Genomic DNA, 23,559 nt, shown 5'->3' on the forward strand with positions numbered 1-23,559 from the left:
AGAAGGCCTGAGAGTCGCTGAAAGAAAAATGGCGGCGGGAGCACATCAGTGGCTGAAGGGATGCCGAAGGCTCTATGGCCGCGGTTCCCAAAAGGTGTTCCGCGGAAAGGTCACAGTGGTTCCGAGAATTCGTAGCGCGGCCATCTTTGATTCTGTCAAGAGTCTTTTAAGATAAGTAAAAAAAAATTAGTCGGGGTTCCACCAGAATTAGGTGCATAATTTAGTGTTCCATATCAAAACGAAATTGGGAACCGCTGCTCTATGGGATGATGGCAACTTAATAAAAATTCAGTTCAGTTAGATAAACCGAGGCGAAAATAACCCGATGGTGACGGTGGTACTGCATCAGCTCTTTGAACAGCCATTGGTGAGACCCAACTCTGCATCTGTTAATATTTCATCCCGTCCTACCCCAATGGGTAATGGAATTAAACTGATACTTCAATAAATAGGTATAGGGCTAGGGGCCCATCAATTGGGCATTGGTTTCCCTGGCCCCGTTCACCACAGTTGAAAATGATTATCAATCTGTAGGTTATATAAAAGTCTTTTCCGTTTACTTCTCACAAAAACACTATTTTACGTAAAAGAGATCTTAGAGACATTTGTAAGGAATAAACGACATTAAGTGCTGTGTTCAAAAACTCAAAGCAGGAATTCATACCTCTAACTTGGAATGGTTATCCGGCCGTATTCCCTATGGTAAGATCTCGGGGACCGTTTTCAGTGACGTGTATGAGAAAAAAAAATCGCCCCTTCGCACGCGTCTCCCCTCTTTAGGAGTTTTTACCCCGCGCAACCTCCCGTTTTTACAACTGTAGTTTTTTGTTGTTCGACTCCCCGGCCATTTCGAAATTTAGGGTTTGAAACCCCACCATTGATAGCGACGGGTCAGCTCGCTCTCCCGACCTCTCCATGTGGAAGGATTAAGTCCGGCATTGTTAGCGCTGTCAAAATTGTCAGCAGTGACAATGCCCTTGAGAAGCGCTAAGTCCGAATTACGAGGTGACCGTCGCTATCAATAGAGCGATAGCGAAGTGAAAAGCAAAAAGATGTTTGAACCCTTTTTCGACACTGGGGGATGAAATTATCTGAAACTACACAGAAAAAACAACGTTTAGCTTTTCAACATTTGAATTGCAATTTAACGCGTTATAAATGTAAATGGCTACTTTTGCCGTTGATTCACTAAACACCAAAATGTTTAAATCCAAAATGGCAAAACAACTAAACACGAGGAGCAAGCAAAAATCTATAAAAACGCGTAAAAAACCTAGGCGTTTAACAAAATCAACATAAACCTAAACATCTGTGTTTTAAAGTGTTCAAAACGGATCCACTCAGAAAAAACCACGTTTAGCTTTTAAACACTTGAATTGCAATGTAACGCGTTATAGATGTAAACGGACAAAATGGCTAAACAACTAAACACGAGAAGGAATCGAAAATCTATAGAAACACGTTTGAAACCTAGACGATTAACAAAATTAGCATAAACCCAAACACCTGTGTTTTAAAGTGTTCAAAATGGTTCCTCTGGGATATAGATTTCAAACGGCTTCTGTTATAAAAACCAAAGTTTCCGCTAATAACGCGTTAGATCCGACTGCGCCGATGTAACCGTTTATTTTGCTTCTTTCAAATTCTAATGTTCCTCACAGATTTAGTTATAATTCGTAAACGAGTTATCCTACGGATTTGCGGTCGGTGAAATTCGGCACTAAACAATACGTAACATCCGAAAGTATGGTTGGTCTTGTCCAATATTTAGTGAAATTTCGAGAAAATCACGTTTTTGAGTGTACTTTTGGTCATAACTCGGAAACTATTAGTACTAGCGACCCGCGTTAACACATACTACAGAACGATACCCAACTCGACCAGAGTTCTAAATTTAAAAGGTTTTTTTCATATCAGAGAAAAACGACCACGTAATTCAGTACAAATTACAGTTCGACTCAGCGTGAAAATTATCATCGGGCACAACACCAAACGCGGTCCAATTCGTTGAACGCAAATTTCGGGGCCAACTGCCCCCTATTGCCTACTTTGCCCCACCCCCCAAAAACTATGTTCGCCACCCCGCATCGCTGCGGACTCATCATCCTTAAAGTAGGCCAAATTGCAAGTTGGGGCGAATTTTGCCGTTGAGCTATAGGGACGGTTTGTAGCCGTATATTTTATTATACCTCTCGTGAAAAACGTTCGTTTACAAGCCACCCACGCGTCCCCCGGCTTGAAATTTGGTGATTCAATTCGGAAACTACTTAGTTCTTAACGCCATCTATCGTTCGGTTTTTAAACAAATATATGGAATTTTACCCGCCAAAATAGTCAAGTCGTCTGCTAAGTTTATATATGTTTTATAAATGATTTGTAATTTCTGACAATAGAGTAATGGCCGGCACTCCGTAGTTTTGACCATGGTCGCCATTTTGGTCGCGATTTTTTATCTATAGGAAAAAGCATGGGTGACGTGCCGTGACGTCACACTGCCATTACTCTATGTACTTTCCTGTATATCATTCCAATGACTTAAATTAGTAAATATCACTAGATTATCATCGCTGTCATGTATTTTAAATAGTTTAATTAACTTCAATATTCCAATGGCTAAGGTCTTAGGCCAGGGAATAAAAATCAACCTATCTGAAAAACTAATTCCTTCATCATCACAAGGTGCTCTTTTTTAATATTCCCTACATTTACAAAATATAATTAATGGGTGCGGCTCTGATGTCTGCATGGCTCCTGATTATTATAGTTGCTAGCAGACTTGGAAACAGCGGTAGTCCTGGGGCCAATGGCCCTTAAAAAAATCAGGGGCCCCTTAAAATAAATCAATTGAACGGGGGTAGCGGGCCACCAGGGCCCTCATATTAAATTAAAAAATATTTTTTAAGCTGTTTCTGAAACGCTGTCTTCCTACCCTAGATGAGAGCGAAATCTAGCGTTACTGATAGTCTGATGTGTTACAAATTTTACTACTTAAGCCCAGTTCACACTATTCAATTAATTGGGCCTCTTAATTGTATTCAACTAATTGTAACCAAGAACATTGTACAGTGTGAACAGAAAAAGTGGTGACATATAGTGTAAACAGAAAAAGTGGGGACAATTCTTAGAATTATTCGGCTCACACTATACAACTTTCTTGCTTACAATTAGTTGGATACAATTAAGTGGCCCAATTAATTGTATAGTGTGAACTGGGCTTTAGTTACGTTTAATATGTTTTGAACATCTGGCAACGCTGTTCGTTGGAAATATTCGCATAGTCGCTTTATTTATGCTTGACTTCCATTTCGAGACGATTCCGAGCTGCTCACGTTTTTCTTTGAAAGTAAGTCTACGTGAGAGATGATTTTATTTCTGATTAACAATTACTTGCAAAATAGAAGAGTTGCTTCTTCTTGTATATTAATGTAATTCCAAATATCTGCGTAACGAAAATTTAGGCCTAAGTTAAGCTTGGATGTAGTATTGTACTATTATCATGAATACCAGTGCTAGTTTGCCTAATGAAATCTATAGCCAAACGATTATTAAATAAAAACTTAAACATTTTAGTTCTAAGCTAATTATTAATTCGATCAAAAAATTAATATTAAATTCAACAATGTTATTACAATTTAGGGAAGACATTAATTATAAATTTTGGAGGTAAAGGTAAACTAGCGAAGAGGTTAAAAGTAGGAAGGGGTTAGTCTAGAAATTAAGCTTAGAATATAATTATTGGCAAATTGATATTATTGAAGTGAAGTAGAACTCATGAATGCCATGCAATGTGGTTTAGGCAAAATTCTTACTAACTTTACCACCTGATTCCTATTGTCGAAAAACCCATAGTGGTAATAAATAAAGTCAGTACCATTGCAAAGGGGGCGGTTCGAACTGGGCTGCATTTTTAACGTGAGGCAATGTCATTTTCAACGTATTTTGCGTTGGTACAGGACCGTTCTTAGAGCGCTCGTGGCCCCGGGCGAAATGCATGGGCGAAACTGAGTGTAGAGGCCCTCCGGTTTATACATCCCTATGGTAAAATTTTAGAGGCCCTGGGCGACCGTCCTGCTCCCCCCCCCCTTAAGAACGGCCCTGTATGTTGGTATTATAACTGCACGCCAAATTAAATGTTAGCCCAGGGCACCAAAACCTCTATTTACGTCACAGAACGAAATCGTATACTTGGCGCTACGAATCTAAAGTGTTATATGTAAACACGCAAATTTTTAGTCTAAATGATTCTTGGGCATCTTTCGTTGTAGACACACAACTTACTAAATATTGTCCACGCAGTTCAAAAGCTTCTTTATGAGCTCTACTTCACTTCACTTCAGTTTGGTTGGGTCAAATAATAAAGAAAAACAAAAAATTCAGTTTTAGGAAAGAACATAGCGGAACGGGCTCGTCTCACACCAAGAGCCCGAGCTCGATTTGAAGCTTTGAGAATGATACGAGCCCGAGAAGAGACCAAAACGTTGTGGTCATTTAATTTGAGCCCGAGATGAGACCTTTATATTATAGCGTATTTTTGTGTGCTCGAACTGAAACTATTTTAATACAGCGTATATTTGTGAGCTCGAGATGCGACCATTAAAATATAGAAAATTGCAGTTAGCCTTAGCGGAGTCCAATATAATGTACTACTACGAGTCCGAGCTGAGTCCATATTTTTGTAACGACGCCGATATGAGACCTTTTTATTTTTAAGAGACGGTTGTGTCCGTTTTTGCACGATTATATTTCCCCTTGGCCACTGGGGAGCGCTGCGGAGCAGAGCAAGAGTACGTACTTAATAATCGGTCCCCAAAATCGTCATTTGTTAAAACCAATAAAAATATTTAAAATTTGGGAAGAACATCATATTGATATAAAATGTTTGATAATCAATAAAATATTTTTTCCAAATAAAAATTTTCTTAAGAATCAATTTTTTCTTTGAATAATCCGAAACGTCTCAAGAACTCGATACGTTTGGAATTCTAATGTTGCGGGAACTTGCCGCGTTTGAATCTTAAACATTTCAAGAACTCGACGCGTTTGAATCTTAAACGTTTCAAGAACTCGACGCGTTTGAATCTTAAACGTTTCAAGAACTCGACGCGTTTGAATCTTAAACGTTTCAAGAACTCGACGCGTTTGAAACTTAAACGATTCGACAACTCGACGCGTTTGAATCTTACACGTTTCAAGAACTCAACGCGTTTGAATCTTAAACGATTCGACAACTCGACGCGTTTGAAACGTAAACGTTGCGACAACTCGACGCGTTTGAAACTTAAACGCTTCCAGATTTCGACGCGTTTGAAACTTAAATGATTGGAGAACTCAACGCGTTTGAAACTTGGACGCTTCCAGATTTCGACGCGTTTGAAACGTAAACGATTTTAGAACTCGACGCGTTTGAATCTTACACGTTTCAAGAACTCGACGCGTTTGAAAATTAAACGTTTCGTCAAATAGACGAGTTTACATTTTAAGCACTACAAGACCTCAACACGCATAAAACAATCATTTCTAGAACTTAACATGCTTTAAACGAAAACGTTTTGTAATTCAACGTTCAAAAAGACTTAACGTTTCTTCTACTCAACGCGTGTTGGTATAGTTTATGTCTGTAAGAGCGTTGCATTTTCCCGTTTAGAAAAACGTCTAGAATTTAAACATCGTTTTTTCTGTGTAGGATTTAATACCATTGAAAATCGTATGAGAAAACACGTATGCTCTGACCTCAAAATGATGGAAAAAAAACGGTCCCCTAGATAGAGACGGAAATCGGCCAAGATAACCATTCCAAGTTAGAGGTATGAATTCCTGCTCAAAGCTATAACGGGCCCGAAGAAAGTGTTCGACATTTTTGAAGACGAGTAGCTAAAGTTTAAAAAGTGTGAAATTATTAAATTGGAACAAATTGATTAATTATTCTCTAAAACGTTTTTCACATTGATGAAATTTATAGCGTGAACGTATTCATTTCTTCCGTGTAACTCCGACATGAGTATTTCTACATGTTCTGCGGCTAGAATGGGCGGTGCCTTTCCGCGTGTTACGTAATCAATTTAACCAATCAGGAGACAGGCGTTTGTCCTCGATAAATCCGGTAAATAGCGTATTTTAACCCGCAAAAATAATTACTGCGAATTCTTACGTTGACCAAATTTCGTTCAAGAATAAAATGTCACGCCAAGTCATGACAGTTAAATTACAGAGTTAACCATCAAAACAATATTTCAGTGACGTCATAATAGGTAAACACTTCCCATTGCCACGGTTGAGGGCTAACTCTCTTGTGGTAGCGTAAGTGACACCCGCCGGTAACTATGAGACTTCCTGTTCTTCCAAAGCTATTTATTAACTTTATTCTGTACTGGTAATTTCAATATAACTCAAACACGTAGATTGCATCAGTATATATATACCGGTGCGCCTGGGATATCAGTCAACCTATATCACCGGTTGTCTCATCATAATGATCTACGCCAGCGTCCACAGCCTGGACAGGTGACCCACAGCAAGGGGTAGAAAGAGAACCCTACTAAGGACAGTCGCACCTACGACGCGAGCCACCCAATCCTCCCAAAGGCGCAGCCATGGGACGAATAGGCCCACTTCGTGCACAGCTTTAAAAATAAGAGTGGATGCTCTATCAACACCAGCTGACACCACACCTTCTTAGGTAGATGACCACTAGCCCTTCAGAAATGGTACCAAAAGACGGACAACGGGCACATTGCGACCCAGCGCAAACTAGCACGGCTGGCATTGGAGCCCCGGTGTTGGCCCCAAAGGTAGGAAGCAAGGGCCACATCGCCTCATACGGAGAGCCGTCGCCGCACAGCTGGAAACCAAATCCTTCGAGGCACCATGGATGCCTGGACTCTCTACATTAGCTTGAGCGAAAACCCAGTTTCCGGCCCCTACCTGACCGAAGTAGGAGGTGAAGATATGACCATTTGACCACGGCTAACATATCCCAGTGCGCCACCGTCCTTATGGGTTACCCTGACTTCCCGGTAAAGCCACCAGTTATTGCACATCGTGACCCGTTAAGGGCCTCAACGACGTAGATAACGACTGACAACAACCCTCCATGATTAGTTATTAGATTTTGGAACCAGTGGCGGGGAGAAAACATTTGGGGGTGGGACATTCTAACGGCCAAGAAAAGTCGAGAAAAACAAAAACATTGGTGATTTCCTTTTAAAATAACTGCTCTATACTGATCCATGTCCCAATGCGCGGAGATCAGGAATTTATGGTTTTCCAGGAAAAAGCCTATTAATTCCGTTTCCATTCAACCATTCTCGAAAGAATCTTTCCGTTTTCTATTTTATTTAGCGAATTAATGGCTTCAGCCGTGTCCCACTGGTCCACTCACCTCGCCCACAGACGAAGATTCAGATCCGAATAAGTTTCCAGGTTTTAAAATTCCAAGATAAAAGCGACCACGTTTGTAAAAATGCTTTTTGAGCAACTGTCACGTTGCGGTTCACCAGTCTTGTTTAAGTTGAAATATATTTTGTTAATCAAAGGGTTAGCCGCGCTTTCAGTTGTTGCTACAATCAAAGTTAAATCCTGAAAGCAAACGCGCACTCGCTTAAAACGGACAAGGAATCTCACAACACAGCTACGCCAGTGCCGGCCCGAGGCAAGTTTTAGGATGAAGCGAGATCCGATTATGGCGCCCCTCTTGCTTGCCCCTAATATAAAAATATGTTTTCATTTATTTTTCTTTACCATTGAGGCGCCCCCTGAGACTTGGCGCCTGGAGCGCCGCTCCTTTCGCCTAATGGTAGGGCCAGCCGTGAGCTAACCGAGTTACGAACTCTCTTACTTTTATGAATTAAAAAATAAATACTTCCCATCCCTTAATTAAAACTATGCTCGGCGTTGAATCGGGTTTAGAATAACCCGAACCAGGTCCACAGCGATATGAACTACCGATACAATGTACGTGGTGGTTTTTGCCTTATTGCTCAGCCGTCTTTAGTTTCTTTGCTGATTGGAATTTTCTTTTCGCCAAAGGCCAAATAAATAGGATGATATCACTGTTTGGAGATGGCTTGTAACGGTGAATAGAATCGCCGTCGTAACTCGTATTTGAAGGATCAGCCCAGTAAAAATAAAATTTCCATTCGTTACCAAAAGACGGGTTTTTCAAATGAAATTTAAAATTAGGTTTTATACCACTCGTTTAGCTTCTGATCGTAGTTATTTTCTAATTTGGGACCAGGCGTATTAAGTAGAAATACACTCAATATTATAAAACGAACAGAAACTATTTATTAACATAATAAAACTGTTTAACGGTAGTAGTGAGTGTAGGGAGCTGTTGGCTAGCGTGGTATGAAGGGCTGGCCAACACCCTTCTACGCGGTTTAACCCGACTACCTGAAATAATGGCTTTAAAAGTCGCTTGATGACCTAGGCCTAAGATGGTGCCTTGAGTATTAGTCAAGCTGATTATTACTATTTGTCCTTAATAGGCGGCTGACCCATTTAACCGATGTCCGATTTAAACGGAATCCACTGTATTATAAACTAGAAAGAGGTAAACAAAACCATTATTTGTGGTGGTGACTAGGAGAGGAGTGAATTGGTGGAGGGCAACAAATAAACACCGGTGGGAGATAAGCAGACTACAGGCGTGAGGAGGGAAAAACAGATCGGGTCAGGGCTGTTCATAGGTTCTTATCAGTTCAAGGTTTACATTAGAGTAAATAAACTTAAATACGAACAGGACCTAAACTCGTCTTCGCTCGTATTGATCGTCATTACACTAACCTAACCGTCTCTTTGAGCCAACGAAAAAAGGCGAAGAAATTTCGCTTTCGAAAACCTCCGATCGGTGTGTGACGGGTTGCTGTTAAAATTAATGATTATGTGTTTTACGTTACTTATGATAAAAGTAAGGGGTGAGTTCCAATATTACTCGGCTTTGGACAGAGCATAAAAAACTTGAATTTCCTCAATAATGAGATAATTTATTCCGAATTAGAGAGAAATTGGGAATGCCCTTATCACCCTTACCTGGACACCGGTGGCCGTCAATGCGAGCCAGATCGATATAATACGGCTATAGCTCTGTCGACCTTGGAGTGCCATTTCCCTTGTCAACCAGGAGACGAGAGAAGAAAATTTGGATCCCATTCTATGACTTGTTACGAAGGAACGTGGTATGGCCCGGAAGACCGCTGCAACAGTAAGTTATTATACTTTTAAATGTTTCAGCAGGGCTAAACGCTGGGGTACCAGCTAACATACTTTCCCGCGATTCCACTTCATTGCTGTTTTCCTTATCCCAATTCCACTTCATAACTGTTTTACCTTATACCTATTCCACTTCGTTCCGGTTTTACCTTATTCCGATTCCACTTCATAACTTTTTTATCTAATTCCTATTCCACTTCATAACTGATTTACCCTATTCCGATTCAGCTTCATTACTCTTTTACCTTTTTCCGATTCCACTTCATTACTGTTTTACCTTATTGCGATCCCATTTAATTACTGTTTTACCTTATTCCGATTCCTCTTCATAACTGTTTAACCTTATTCTATTTCCACTTTATATCGGTTTTGAACCCGTTGACTTAATTCCGATTTCATTTTCCACGCTTTTAAAAACGTTCCTTTAATACGTATTCCCACCATTGTCCAAACGTATTCCCACCCTTGTCTCGACGTTTCCCCACCCCTGTACAAACGTATCCCCACACCTGTCCAAACGTATCCCCACACCTGTCCAAACGTATCCCCACCCCTGTCCAAACGTATCCCCAACCCTGTCCCCACGTATCCCCACCCTGGTCGAAACGTATCCCTACCTTAGTCCCAACGTCTCCCGGCCCCTGTCGCAACATAACCCTGCCCCTGTCGCAACATAACCCTGCCCCTGCCCCACCATATTTTCACCCAGGGCTTTGAATTGTGATAGTTCTGATTGGAAACATTTAGCTCAACCCGACAAACCCCAACTCCCACAACGGGAGTATATTTCTAAATAATTTGTTACTTTTAGTAGAATATTTTCCGTTTTACAGATTTAAAATTTTGATTGTTAGAATTTATTTATTTTAAAACAATCCCGATTAATATTAATAAATAAATGCAAAATTTACCATTAATTATTTATATTTATATGGAATATATTTGCTAAAATCCTGACCGTGTTCTATATTAAATTGCCTCGATTACGTTTTGACGCAAAACAAAATATTTTAATACTTGCTAATAGCATTTTAATGCAAAATTGAGATATGTTTTGCTTTTTAAATAGAATGTATAAATACAATCAATGAAGGAGATAAGGGAAATTGCACTGGTGAAAAAGACAACTGTAAAGGCTTGTCAAGTGAAGATGTCGGATGCTTCACCGTACATAAGAGCCCAGTAATGGGTAGAGTGAAAACGTGCGAATGTTCTTGCTTTATAATTCGACACAATTATATTGAACCAGCCCTTCAAGATTATGATGGCTGCTCGAAAATGAAGTGCTTAAAAGGATTAACTGGCCATTGCCTCCCTATCATAGATAGAACGGGATATGCCAGCCGATCGACAATCTGTCAGTGTGTAAAAAACGCATAAAATTTTGGCGCACTTTTGTGTTAATTTTTTCGATAATAAACGGCGATTAGAAGTAAATTTAGATGGTCATTTATTTTTTTATACTAGTGAAGCCGTCGAAAACATGTGCAAGGTATCACTACGCAAACATTATTTTCTGCCAGGACGAAAACCGGCCAGTTGCAATGGTCGTGGATCAATTCGCTATTAATTTGTTTCATCTAGGAGCAACAAACGCAACACCCCACACAAGGAGAACGCAACCCGTCAAAAGTCGTGTATTTTCTTGAGTACAGTTTTCATTGGTTAGACGCTTTAGCGCCTGCTGCTGTCGGAAGGGGAAAATTCGGAAATTGTCTCTCCCCCCCCCCCGCCCGTAAAACGTTCAGCGTAAAGGCTCGTCCAATGAAATTTGTACACAACACTGCCTTAGCTAGCTGCGTTTTCCTTGTGTTTGTTGCTACTGGGTTTCTTTAATATTTTGGTTTTGTAGGGCTCGCGAAGAGCGTAATAACCTTGTAGACTATACTAAAATTGCAAAAGCCCCCATCGAGAGAGGAGACAGTTTCTATCGGACTATTAATTAATTTTGTCTTTTTAGCGTAATTTGAGGCAAAGGGCTTCTAAGAGTTTCATTCCTTAAAGAGAGAGAATGCAGGGTGCTACGGATAAGTATTTAAAAAATTCAGGTGTGTGTTCTATGGGTCGCAATGAGCAAATAATGTTGTATGAGCATGGGTCCTAAAGGGCCTATTTCAGAGAATGGGCTTCCAAAAAACAACCCCAAAAAATAGAGCTCGTGATTTGGATAAGAAATATATGTTTTATCAAGAATCCATTTAGGTACCTGAATGGATTCTTGGATTTATTTGTATTTATCCAAAGCCGAAAACTTTCCAAAAAAACTTATTTTTTTGCATATTAAATCGTTTTAAAACCGCGAATAATATCCATAAATTAACAATTAACCTAAATTTTTATGAATAGTAAAAATTTTGGCCGTTAATTTATTTGTTCCATCGAGCTCTACGCAGGCACGTTACCAGCCGCCAAAACTCGGGGGTGCTCTAATTTTTTTGGGGAGCGCCAATGCCTTGATACTTAAAATCATAATTTTTTACTTCCACTTCTGAAATTAGTAAATATACCGAAATTGGCTTTAAATTGTTATTTGGAAAAAAATATTTTATTAAAATAGTGAGCTGGTAGATGAGCAATCGATTCTTTTTTGCGACGGAAGGGTTGGGGATGCTCAAGTATTCATTCAGGGGCGCTGAGCATCCCCTGACGCCCCCCCCCTCCATATACGGGCCTGCTTCTACCTTAAACTTACGAACTTGGTTCTTCCCCGCAACAAATGGTTTTCATAAAATGAGCAATTGTTTTTCATCCATAAAGCGATAAAATTTATAACAAGTGGCAAAAGTTCATGATTGTGGTTTTAGAAGTAAGATAGGTTTGAGATGTAATACCCGCTATTTTAAAGTGCTGATACTGTTCCAAATAAAGTTAAAAATCAACTTTTATCGTCACAAATGCTTTTAATTTTCCAAATTAAAGATTCAAATGCTGACAATTATCTCAAGGAATTGATTTAAAATTTTCTTATCGGTGCAGTTACTATACGAATAAGAAATTTTTCAATTAATTTCAATTTCAAACTGTGTGTAGTTCCTCCGATTAATATGGCAATCGTTGTGAATATGTGGATATGCATTTGATGTTCGAGGAAATAGTTTAGAATTTCAAAGATTGTACCAGGAACAGTTTTCTCAAAGACGGGTGCCACATAGACGTCCAAGGGAGAGCGGACAATTAGTGCAAGCAGTTAACGACCGGGAAAGAGCGTGAGACAGTCCGGAAGACGAAGAGGAACAAGTATTTACAATTGAGTAACCACTCAATCTTTATTTCAATTTATCTAATTACTTTAACACAATAGATACTGACCATTTTTTTAAGATAATCCCTGTACAAGTACCAGGCAATTTGGACAGAAATTAGGTGTTAATCACTTAGTGGTGTGGCGAATTCTACATGGACACCAATTCCACCCATACCACCTATACAAAAAGTACAAGCTTTAAACGAAGCTGACTTTCCTCGTCGAATTTACATTAGTCAGTGGTATATATAAATAGAACATCCAGCTCCCCAGAATTCCGTCTCAAATATAGTTATTAATTCTACCGCGAGTGATTTGAAACTAACGGATACCTTCTTTCTTTAACGAAGAATTACATTTTTTGTCACTCTCCATGAAAAAACGCATTCTTTCAGTCATAAATGCACAGAAACAATTTGTCAGAAGTGAGGTTCGAACCCACTCTACATTGCGAGGATCAGAGCTAAACTCTGATGACTTAACCGCTTGGCCATCCTGACTGCCTATAGTTTTACTTTTTCTAGAATACCGTCTTTCTTTTACGAAGGATTAAATTTGTAGCCTTTCTTTACGAAATAAGGCATTTTTTCAGTAATAAACGCACAGAAATAATTTGTCAGAAGTGGGTTTCGAACCCATGCCCTATTTCTAGGATCAGAGCTTAACTCTGACGACTCAACCGCTCGGCCATCCTGACTGCCGTTTGTGTTAATTTTTCTAGAATACCTTCTTTCTTTTACGAAGGATTACATTTTTTGTCACTCTTCATGAAAAAACGCATTCTTTCAGTCATAAATGCACAGAAACAATTTGTCAGAAGTGAGGTTCGAACCCACTCTACATTGCGAGGATCAGAGCTAAACTCTGATGACTTAACCGCTTGGCCATCCTGACTGCCTATAGCTTTACTTTTTCTAGAATACCGTCTTTCTTTTACGAAGGATTAAATTTGTAGCCTTTCTTTACGAAATAAGGAATTTTTCAGTAATAAACGCACAGAAATAATTTGTCAGAAGTGGGTTTCGAACCCATGCCCTATTTCTAGGATCAGGGCTTAACTCTGACGACTCAACCGCTCGGCCATCCTGACTGCCGTTTGTGTTAATTTTTCTAGAATACCTTCTTTCTTTTACGAAGGATTACATTTTTTGTCACTCTCCATGAAAAAACGCATTCTTTCAGTCATAAATGCACAGAAACAATTTGTCAGAAGTGAAGTTCGAACCCACTCTACATTGCGAGGATCAGAGCTAAACTCTGATGACTTAACCGCTTTACCATCCTGACTGCCTATAGTTTTACTTTTTCTAGAATACCGTCCTTCTTTTACGAAGGATTAAATTTCTTGTTACTCTCCATGAATAAACGAATTCTTTCAGTCATAAATGCACAGAAAAAATTTGTCAGAAGTGGGGTTCAAACTCCCGCCCTCTTTCGAGGATCAGAGGTTAAATCTGACGACTTTACCGCTCGGCCACCCTGACTGCCGTTAGCTTTTATTTTTTCTAGAATACGTTCTTTCTTTTACGAAGGATTAAATTTGTAGCCCTTCTCCAAGAAAAAACGCATTATTTCAGTCATAACTGCACAGAAACAAATTGTCAGAAGTGGTGTTCGAACCCACGCCCTCTTTCGAAGATCAGAGCTTAAATCTGACGCCTTAACCGCTCGGCCATCCTGACTGCCGTTAGACTTAATTTTTCTAGAATACCTTCTTTATTTTACGAAGGATTAAATTTGTAGCGTTTCTTTACGAAAAAACGCATTCTTTCAGTAATAAACGCACAGAAATAATTTGTCAGAAGTGGGTTTCGAACCCATACCCTCGTTCTAGGATCAGAGCTTAACTCTGACGACTCAACCGCTCGACCATCCTGACTGCCGTTAGTGTTAATTTTTCTAGAATACCTTCTTTCTTTTACGAAGGATTAAATTTCTTGTCACTCTCCAAGAAAAAACGCATTATTTCAGTCATAAATGCACAGAAACAATTTGTCAGAAGTGGGGTTCGAACCCACGCCCTCTTTCGAGGATCAGAGCTTAAATCTGACCCCTTAACCGCTCGGCCATCCTGACTGCCGTCGGTTTAATTTTTCTAGAATACCTTCTTTCTTTTACGAAGGATTAAATTTCTTGTCACTCTCCAAGAAAAAACGCATTATTTCAGTCATAAATGCACAGAAATAATTTGTCAGAAGTGGGTTTCGAACCCATGCCCTCGTTCTAGGATCAGAGCTTAACTCTGACGACTCAACCGCTCGACCATCCTGACTGCCGTTAGTGTTAATTTTTCTAGAATACCTTCTTTCTTTTACGAAGGATTAAATTTCTTGTCACTCTCCATGAAAAAACGCATGATTTCAGTCATGAATGCACAGAAAAAATTGTTCAAACCCATGCCCTCTTTCGAGGATCAGAGCTTAACTCTGACGACTTATCCGCTCGGCCATCCTGACTGCCGTTAGACTTAATTTTTCTAGAATACCTTCTTTCTTTTGCGAATTATTAAATTTGTAGCGTTTCTTTACGAAAAAACGCATTCTTTCAGTAATAAACGAACAGAAATAATTTGTCAGAAGTGGGGTTTGAACCCATGCCCTATTTCGAGGATCAGGGCTTAAATCTGATGACTTAACCGCTCGGTCATCCTGACTACCGTTAGTTTTAATTTTTCTAGAACTACTTCTTTCCTTTACGAAGGATTAAATTTCTTGTAACTCTCCAGGAAAAAACGCATTCTTTCAGTCATGAATGCACATAAAAAATTTGTCAGAAGTGGGGTTCGAACCCATGCCCTCTTTCGAGGATCAGAGCTTAATTCTGGCAACTAAGCCGCTCGGCCATCCTGACTGCCGTTGGTTTTAATTTTTCCAGAATACCTTCTTTCTTTTACGATGGATTAAATTTCTTGTCACTCTCCAAGAAAAAACCCATTACTTCAGTCATAAATGCACAGAAACAATTTGTCAGAAGTGAGGTTCGAACCCACTCTACATTGCGAGGATCAGAGCTAAACTCTGATGACTTAACCGCTTTACCATCCTGACTGCCTATAGTTTTACTTTTTCTAGAATACCGTCCTTCTTTTACGAAGGATTAAATTTCTTGTTACTCTCCATGAATAAACGAATTCTTTCAGTCATAAATGCACAGAAAAAATTTGTCAGAAGTGGGGTTCAAACTCCCGCCCAATTTCGAGGATCAGAGCTTAAATCTGACGACTTTACCGCTCGGCCGACCCTGACTGCCGTTAGCTTTTATTTTTTCTAGAATACGTTCTTTCTTTTACGAAGGATTAAATTTGTAGCCTTTCTCCAAGAAAAAACGCATTGTTTCAGTCATAAATGCACAGAAACAATTTGTCAGAAGTGGGGTTCGAACCCACGCCCTCTTTCGAGGATCAGAGCTTAAATCTGACCCCTTAACCGCTCGGCCATCCTGACTGCCGTCGGGTTTAATTTTTCTAGAATACCTTCTTTCTTTTACGAAGGATTAAATCTCTTGTCACTCTCCAAGAAAAAACGCATTATTTCAGTCATAAACGCACAGAAATAATTTGTCAGAACTGGGGTTTGAACCCATGCCCTATTTCGAGGATCAGAGCTTAAATCTGATGACTTAACCGCTCGGTCATCCTGACTACCGTTAGTTTTAATTTTTCTAGAACTACTTCTTTCCTTTACGAAGGATTAAATTTCTTGTAACTCTCCAGGAAAAAACGCATTCTTTCAGTCATAAATGCACATAAAAAATTTGTCAGAAGTGGGGTTCGAACCCATGCCCTCTTTCGAGGATCAGAGCTTAACTCTGACGACTCAACCGCTCGACCATCCTGACTGCCGTTAGTGTTAATTTTTCTAGAATACCTTCTTTCTTTTACGAAGGATTAAATTTCTTGTCACTCTCCATGAAAAAACGCATTATTTCAGTCATAAATGCACAGAAAAAACTTGTCAGAAGTGAGGTTCAAACCCATGCCCTCTTTCGAGGATCAGAGCTTAACTCTGACGAGTTATCCGCTCGGCCATCCTGACTGCCGTTAGACTTAATCTTTCTAGAATACCTTCTTTCTTTTACGAAGGATTAAATTTGTAGCGTTTCTTTACGAAAAAACCCATTCTTTCAGTAATAAACGCACAGAAATAATTTGTCAGAAGAGGGTTTCGAACCCATGCCCTCTTTCTAGGATCAGAGCTTAACTCTGACGACTCAACCGCTCGGTCATCCTGACTGCCGTTAGTTTTAATTTTTCTAGAATACCTTCTTTCTTTTACGATGGATTAAATTTCTTGTCACTCTCCAAGAAAAAACCCATTACTTCAGTCATAAATGCACAGAAACAATTGGTCAAAAGTTGGGTTCGAACCCACGCCCTCTTTCGAGGATCAGAGCTTAAATCTGACTACTTAACCGCTCGGTCATCCTGACTGCCGTTAGTTTTAATTTTTCTAGAATACCTTCTTTCTTTTACGAAGGATTAAATTTCTTGTCACTCTCCAAGAAAAAACGCATTATTTCAGTCATAAATGCACAGAAACAATTTGTCAAAAGTGGGGTTCGAACCCACGCCCTCTTTCGAGGATCAGAACTTAAATCTGACGCCTTAAAAGTTCGGCCATCCTGACTGCCGCTAGGTTTAATTTCTCTAGAATACCTTCTTTCTTTTACGAAGGATTAAATTTGCAGCCGTTCTCCAAGAATAAACGCATTCTTTCAGTCATAAATGCACAGAAACAATTTGTCAGAAGGGGGTTTCGAACCCATGCCCTCTTTCTAGGATCAGAGCTTAACTCTGACGACTCAACCGCTCGGCCATCCTGACTGCCGTCGGTTATAATTTTTCTAGAATACCTTCTTTCTTTTACGAAGGATTAAATTTCTGGTCACTCTCCATGAAAAAACGCATTATTTCAGTCATAAATGCACAGAAACCTTTTGTCAGAAGTGGGGTTCGAACCCACGCCCTCTTTCGACGATCAGAGCTTAAATCTGACGACATAACCGCTCGTCCATCCTGACTGCCGTCGGTTTTAATTTTTCTAGAATACCTTCTTTCTTTTACGAAGGATTAAATTTCTTGTCACTCTCCAAGAAATACGCATTATTTCAGTCATAAATGCACAGAAACAATTTGTCAGAAGTGAGGTTCAAACCCATGCCCTCTTTCGAGGATCAGAGCTTAACTCTGACGAGTTATCCGCTCGGCCATCCTGACTGCCGTTAGACTTAATTTTTCTAGAATACCTTCTTTCTTTTACGAAGGATTAAATTTGTAGCGTTTCTTCACGAAAAAACCCATTCTTTCAGTAATAAACGCACAGAAATAATTTGTCAGAAGTGGGTTTCGAACCCATGCCCTCTTTCTAGGATCAGAGCTTAACTCTGACGACTCAACCGCTCGGTCATCCTGACTGCCGTTAGTTTTAATTTTTCTAGAATACCTTCTTTCTTTTACGATGGATTAAATTTCTTGTCACTCTCCAAGAAAAAACCCATTACTTCAGTCATAAATGCAGAGAAACAATTTGTCAGAAGTGGGGTTTGAACCCATGCCCTCTTTCTAGGATCAGAGCTTAAATCTGACGACTTAACCGCTCGGTCATCCTGACTACCGTTAGTTTTAATTTTTCTAGAACTAGTTCTTTCCTTTACAAAGGATTAAATTTCTTGTCACTCCATGAAAAAACACATTCTTTCAGTCATAAATGCACAGAAACAAATTGTCCGAAATAGGGTTCGAACCCACGCCCTCATTCGAGGATCAGAGCTTAATTCTGACGCCTTAACCGCTCGGCCATCCTGACTGCTGTTGGTTTTAATTTCTCTAGAATACCTTCTTTCTTTTACGAATAATTAAATTTCTTGTCACTCTCCATGAAAAAACGCATTGTTTCAGTCATAAACGCATAGAAACAATTGGTCAGAAATGGGGTTCGAACCCACGCCCTCTTTCGAGGATCAGAGCTTAAATCTGATGACTTAACCGCTCGGTCATCCTGACTACCTTTAGTTTTAATTTTTCTAGAACTACTTCTTTCCTTTACGAAGGATTAAATTTCTTGTCACACTCCAAAAAAACGCATTGTTTCAGTCATAAACGCATAGAAACAATTTGTCAGAAGTGGGGTTCGAACCCACGCCCTCTTTCGAGGATCAGAGCTTAAATCTGACGCCTTAAAAGTTCGGCCATCCTGACTGCCGCTAGGTTTAATTTCTCTAGAATACCTTCTTTCTTTTACGAAGGATTAAATTTGCAGCCTTTCTCCAAGAATAAACGCATTCTTTCAGTCATAAATGCACAGAAACAATTTGTCAGAAGGGGGTTTCGAACCCATGCCCTCTTTCTAGGATCAGAGCTTAACTCTGACGACTCAACTGCTCGGCCATCCTGACTGCCGTCGGTTATAATTTTTCTAGAATACCTTCTTTCTTTTACGAAGGATTAAATTTCTGGTCACTCTCCATGAAAAAACGCATAATTTCAGTCATAAATGCACAGAAACCTTTTGTCAGAAGTGGGGTTCGAACCCACGCCCTCTTTCGAGGATCAGAGCTTAAATCTGAAGACATAACCGCTCGTCCATCCTGACTGCCGCCGGTTTTAATTTTTCTAGAATACCTTCTTTCTTTTACGAAGGATTAAATTTCTTGTCACTCTCCAAGAAATACGCATTATTTCAGTCATAAATGCACAGAAACAATTTGTCAGAAGTGGGTTTCGAACCCATGCCCTCTTTCTAGGATCAGAGCTTAACTCTGACGACTCAACCGCTCGGCCATCCTGACTGCCGTCGGTTTTAATTTTTCTAGAATACCTTCTTTCTTTTACGAAGGATTAAATTTCTTGTAACTCTCCAGGAAAAAACGCATTCTTTCAGTCATAAATGCACATAAAAAATTTGTCAGAAGTGGGGTTCGAACCCATGCCCTCTTTCGAGGATCAGAGCTTAATTCTGGCAACTAAGCCGCTCGGCCATCCTGACTGCCGTTAGTGTTAATTTTTCTAGAATACCTTCTTTCTTTTACGAAGGATTAAATTTCTTGTCACCCTCCATGAAAAAACGCATTATTTCAGTCATAAATGCACAGAAACCTTTTGTCAGAAGTGGGGTTCGAACCCACGCCCTCTTTCGAGGATCAGAGCTTAACTCTGACGACTCAACCGCTCGGCCATCCTGACTGCCGTCGGTTATAATTTTTCTAGAATACCTTCTTTCTTTTACGAAGGATTAAATTTCTGGTCACTCTCCATGAAAAAACGCATTATTTCAGTCATAAATGCACAGAAACCTTTTGTCAGAAGTGGGGTTCGAACCCACGCCCTCTTTCGAGGATCAGAGCTTAAATCTGACGACATAACCGCTCGGCCATCCTGACTGCCGTCGGTTTTAATTTTTCTAGAATACCTTCTTTCTTTTACGAAGGATTAAATTTCTTGTCACTCTCCAAGAAAAAACGCATTATTTCAGTCATAAACGCACAGAAATAATTTGTCAGAACTGGGGTTTGAACCCATGCCCTATTTCGAGGATCAGAGCTTAAATCTGATGACTTAACCGCTCGGTCATCCTGACTACCGTTAGTTTTAATTTTTCTAGAACTACTTCTTTCCTTTACGAAGGATTAAATTTCTTGTAACTCTCCAGGAAAAAACGCATTCTTTCAGTCATAAATGCACATAAAAAATTTGTCAGAAGTGGGGTTCGAACCCATGCCCTCTTTCGAGGATCAGAGCTTAATTCTGGCAACTAGGCCGCTCGGCCATCCTGACTGCCGTTAGACTTAATTTTTCTATAATACCTTCTTTCTTTTACGAAGGATTAAATTTGTAGCGTTTCTTTACGAAAAAACGCATTCTTTCAGTAATAAACGCACAGAAATAATTTGTCAGAAGTGGGTTTCGAACCCACGCCCTCTTTCGAGGATCAGAGCTTAAATCTGATGACTTAACCGCTCGGTCATCCTGACTACCTTTAGTTTTAATTTTTCTAGAACTACTTCTTTCCTTTACGAAGGATTAAATTTCTTGTAACTCTCCATGAAAAAAACGCATTATTTCAGTCATAAATGCACAGAAAAAACTTGTCAGAAGTGAGGTTCAAACCCATGCCCTCTTTCGAGGATCAGAGCTTAACTCTGACGAGTTATCCGCTCGGCCATCCTGACTGCCGTTAGATTTAATCTTTCTAGAATACCTTCTTTCTTTTACGAAGGATTAAATTTGTAGCGTTTCTTTACGAAAAAACCCATTCTTTCAGTAATAAACGCACAGAAATAATTTGTCAGAAGTGGGTTTCGAACCCATGCCCTCTTTCTAGGATCAGAGCTTAACTCTGACGAATCAACCGCTCGGTCATCCTGACTGCCGTTAGTTTTAATTTTTCTAGAATACCTTCTTTCTTTTACGATGGATTAAATTTCTTGTCACTCTCCAAGAAAAAACCCATTACTTCAGTCATAAATGCACAGAAACAATTGGTCAAAAGTTGGGTTCGAACCCACGCCCTCTTTCGAGGATCAGAGCTTAAATCTGACTACTTAACCGCTCGGTCATCCTGACTGCCGTTAGTTTTAATTTTTCTAGAATACCTTCTTTCTTTTACGAAGGATTAAATTTCTTGTCACTCTCCAAGAAAAAACGCATTATTTCAGTCATAAATGCACAGAAACAATTTGTCAAAAGTGGGGTTCGAACCCACGCCCTCTTTCGAGGATCAGAACTTAAATCTGACGCCTTAAAAGTTGGGCCATCCTGACTGCCGCTAGGTTTAATTTCTCTAGAATACCTTCTTTCTTTTACGAAGGATTAAATTTGCAGCCTTTCTCCAAGAATAAACGCATTCTTTCAGTCATAAATGCACAGAAACAATTTGTCAGAAGGGGGTTTCGAACCCATGCCCTCTTTCTAGGATCAGAGCTTAACTCTGACGACTCAACCGCTCGGCCATCCTGACTGCCGTCGGTTATAATTTTTCTAGAATACCTTCTTTCTTTTACGAAGGATTAAATTTCTGGTCACTCTCCATGAAAAAACGCATTATTTCAGTCATAAATGCACAGAAACCTTTTGTCAGAAGTGGGGTTCGAACCCACGCCCTCTTTCGAGGATCAGAGCTTAAATCTGACGACATAACCGCTCGTCCATCCTGACTGCCGCCGGTTTTAATTTTTCTAGAATACCTTCTTTCTTTTACGAAGGATTAAATTTCTTGTCACTCTCCAAGAAATACGCATTATTTCAGTCATAAATGCACAGAAACAATTCGTCAGAAGTGGGTTTCGAACCCATGCCCTCTTTCTAGGATCAGAGCTTAACTCTGACGACTCAACCGCTCGGCCATCCTGACTGCCGTCGGTTTTAATTTTTCTAGAATACCTTCTTTCTTTTACGAAGGATTAAATTTCTTGTAACTCTCCAGGAAAAAACGCATTCTTTCAGTCATAAATGCACATAAAAAATTTGTCAGAAGTGGGGTTCGAACCCATGCCCTCTTTCGAGGATCAGAGCTTAATTCTGGCAACTAAGCCGCTCGGCCATCCTGACTGCCGTTAGTGTTAATTTTTCTAGAATACCTTCTTTCTTTTACGAAGGATTAAATTTCTTGTCACCCTCCATGAAAAAACGCATTATTTCAGTCATAAATGCACAGAAACCTTTTGTCAGAAGTGGGGTTCGAACCCACGCCCTCTTTCGAGGATCAGAGCTTAACTCTGACGAGTTATCCGCTCGGCCATCCTGACTGCCGTTAGACTTAATTTTTCTAGAATACCTTCTTTCTTTTACGAAGGATTAAATTTGTAGCGTTTCTTTACGAAAAAACCCATTCTTTCAGTAATAAACGCACAGAAATAATTTGTCAGAAGTGGGTTTCGAACCCATGCCCTCTTTCTAGGATCAGAGCTTAACTCTGACGACTCAACCGCTCGGTCATCCTGACTGCCGTTAGTTTTAATTTTTCTAGAATACCTTCTTTCTTTTACGATGGATTAAATTTCTTGTCACTCTCCAAGAAAAAACCCATTACTTCAGTCATAAATGCACAGAAACAATTTGTCAGAAGTGGGGTTCGAACCCACGCCCTCTTTTGCGGATCAGAGCTTAAATCTGACGCCTTAACCGCTCGGCCATCCCGATTGCCGTTGGGTTTAATTTTTCTAGAATACCTTCTTTCTTTTACGAAGGATTAAATTTCTTGTCACTCTCCAAGAAAAACGCATTCTTACAGTCAGAAATGCACAGAAACAATTTGTCAGAAGTGGGGTTTGAACCCATGCAAGTCTTCGAGGATCAGAGCTTAAATCTGACGCCTTAACCGCTCGGCCAACCTGACTGCTGTTGGTTTTAATTTCTCTAGAATACCTTCTTCCTTTTACGAAGAATTAAATTTCTTGTCACTCTCCATGAAAAAACGCATTGTTTCAGTCATAAACGCATAGAAACAATTTGTCAGAAGTGGGGTTCGAACCCACGCCCTCTTTCGAGGATCAGAGCTTAAATCTGATGACTTAACCGCTCGGTCATCCTGACTACCTTTAGTTTTAATTTTTCTAGAACTACTTCTTTCCTTTACGAAGGATTAAATTTCTTGTAACTCTCCAGGAAAAAACGCATTCTTTCAGTCATAAATGCACATAAAAAATTTGTCAGAAGTGGGGTTCGAACCCATGCCCTCTTTCGAGGATCAGAGCTTAATTCTGGCAACTAAGCCGCTCGGCCATCCTGACTGCCGTTAGTGTTAATTTTTCTAGAATACCTTCTTTCTTTTACGAAGGATTAAATTTCTTGTCACTCTCCATGAAAAAACGCATTATTTCAGTCATAAATGCACAGAAAAAACTTGTCAGAAGTGAGGTTCAAACCCATGCCCTCTTTCGAGGATCAGAGCTTAACTCTGACGAGTTATCCGCTCGGCCATCCTGACTGCCGTTAGACTTAATTTTTCTAGAATACCTTCTTTCTTTTACGAAGGATTAAATTTGTAGCGTTTCTTTACGAAAAAACCCATTCTTTCAGTAATAAACGCACAGAAATAATTTGTCAGAAGTGGGTTTCGAACCCATGCCCTCTTTCTAGGATCAGAGCTTAACTCTGACGACTCAACCGC

At 39.8% G+C, this 23,559-nt stretch overlaps 1 protein-coding gene and 6 non-coding genes across 9 annotated transcripts in view; 1 reads left to right on the forward strand and 6 right to left on the reverse strand.

Annotated features, from left to right (window-relative positions):
• The window catches only part of LOC149961386 (C4b-binding protein alpha chain-like), a 33,689-nt gene extending 23,060 nt beyond the window's left edge, over positions 1–10,629 (forward strand). For all 3 annotated transcript variants that reach the window (XM_090177087.1, XM_090177078.1, XM_090177096.1), the window contains 2 exons: positions 8,999–9,202; positions 10,280–10,629. In XM_090177087.1, the coding sequence (XP_090033213.1) occupies positions 8,999–9,202; positions 10,280–10,590 (515 nt within the window). In that variant the 3' untranslated portion in view covers positions 10,591–10,629. The remainder of the gene's footprint in view (positions 1–8,998; positions 9,203–10,279) is intronic.
• Positions 10,630–14,053: 3,424 nt separating this feature from the next.
• Positions 14,054–14,136, reverse strand: TRNAL-UAA (transfer RNA leucine (anticodon UAA)). Its single transcript has one exon. It is a non-coding gene; the product is annotated as a tRNA-Leu (tRNA).
• A 311-nt stretch (positions 14,137–14,447) lies between these two features.
• TRNAL-UAA (transfer RNA leucine (anticodon UAA)) lies at positions 14,448–14,530 on the reverse strand. Its single transcript has one exon. It is a non-coding gene; the product is annotated as a tRNA-Leu (tRNA).
• A 1,284-nt stretch (positions 14,531–15,814) lies between these two features.
• TRNAL-UAA (transfer RNA leucine (anticodon UAA)) lies at positions 15,815–15,897 on the reverse strand. The gene has a single exon. It is a non-coding gene; the product is annotated as a tRNA-Leu (tRNA).
• Positions 15,898–19,748: 3,851 nt separating this feature from the next.
• Positions 19,749–19,831, reverse strand: TRNAL-UAA (transfer RNA leucine (anticodon UAA)). The gene has a single exon. It is a non-coding gene; the product is annotated as a tRNA-Leu (tRNA).
• A 1,691-nt stretch (positions 19,832–21,522) lies between these two features.
• On the reverse strand, positions 21,523–21,605 carry TRNAL-UAA (transfer RNA leucine (anticodon UAA)). The gene has a single exon. It is a non-coding gene; the product is annotated as a tRNA-Leu (tRNA).
• A 901-nt stretch (positions 21,606–22,506) lies between these two features.
• On the reverse strand, positions 22,507–22,589 carry TRNAL-UAA (transfer RNA leucine (anticodon UAA)). The gene has a single exon. It is a non-coding gene; the product is annotated as a tRNA-Leu (tRNA).
• Positions 22,590–23,559: the final 970 nt, after the last annotated feature.

Source organism: Leiobunum rupestre, chromosome 1 (assembly GCF_980474605.1).
Source record: "Leiobunum rupestre chromosome 1, qqLeiRupe1.1.hap1, whole genome shotgun sequence".
In the NCBI taxonomy this organism is placed as follows: Eukaryota; Metazoa; Arthropoda; class Arachnida; order Opiliones; family Sclerosomatidae; genus Leiobunum; species Leiobunum rupestre.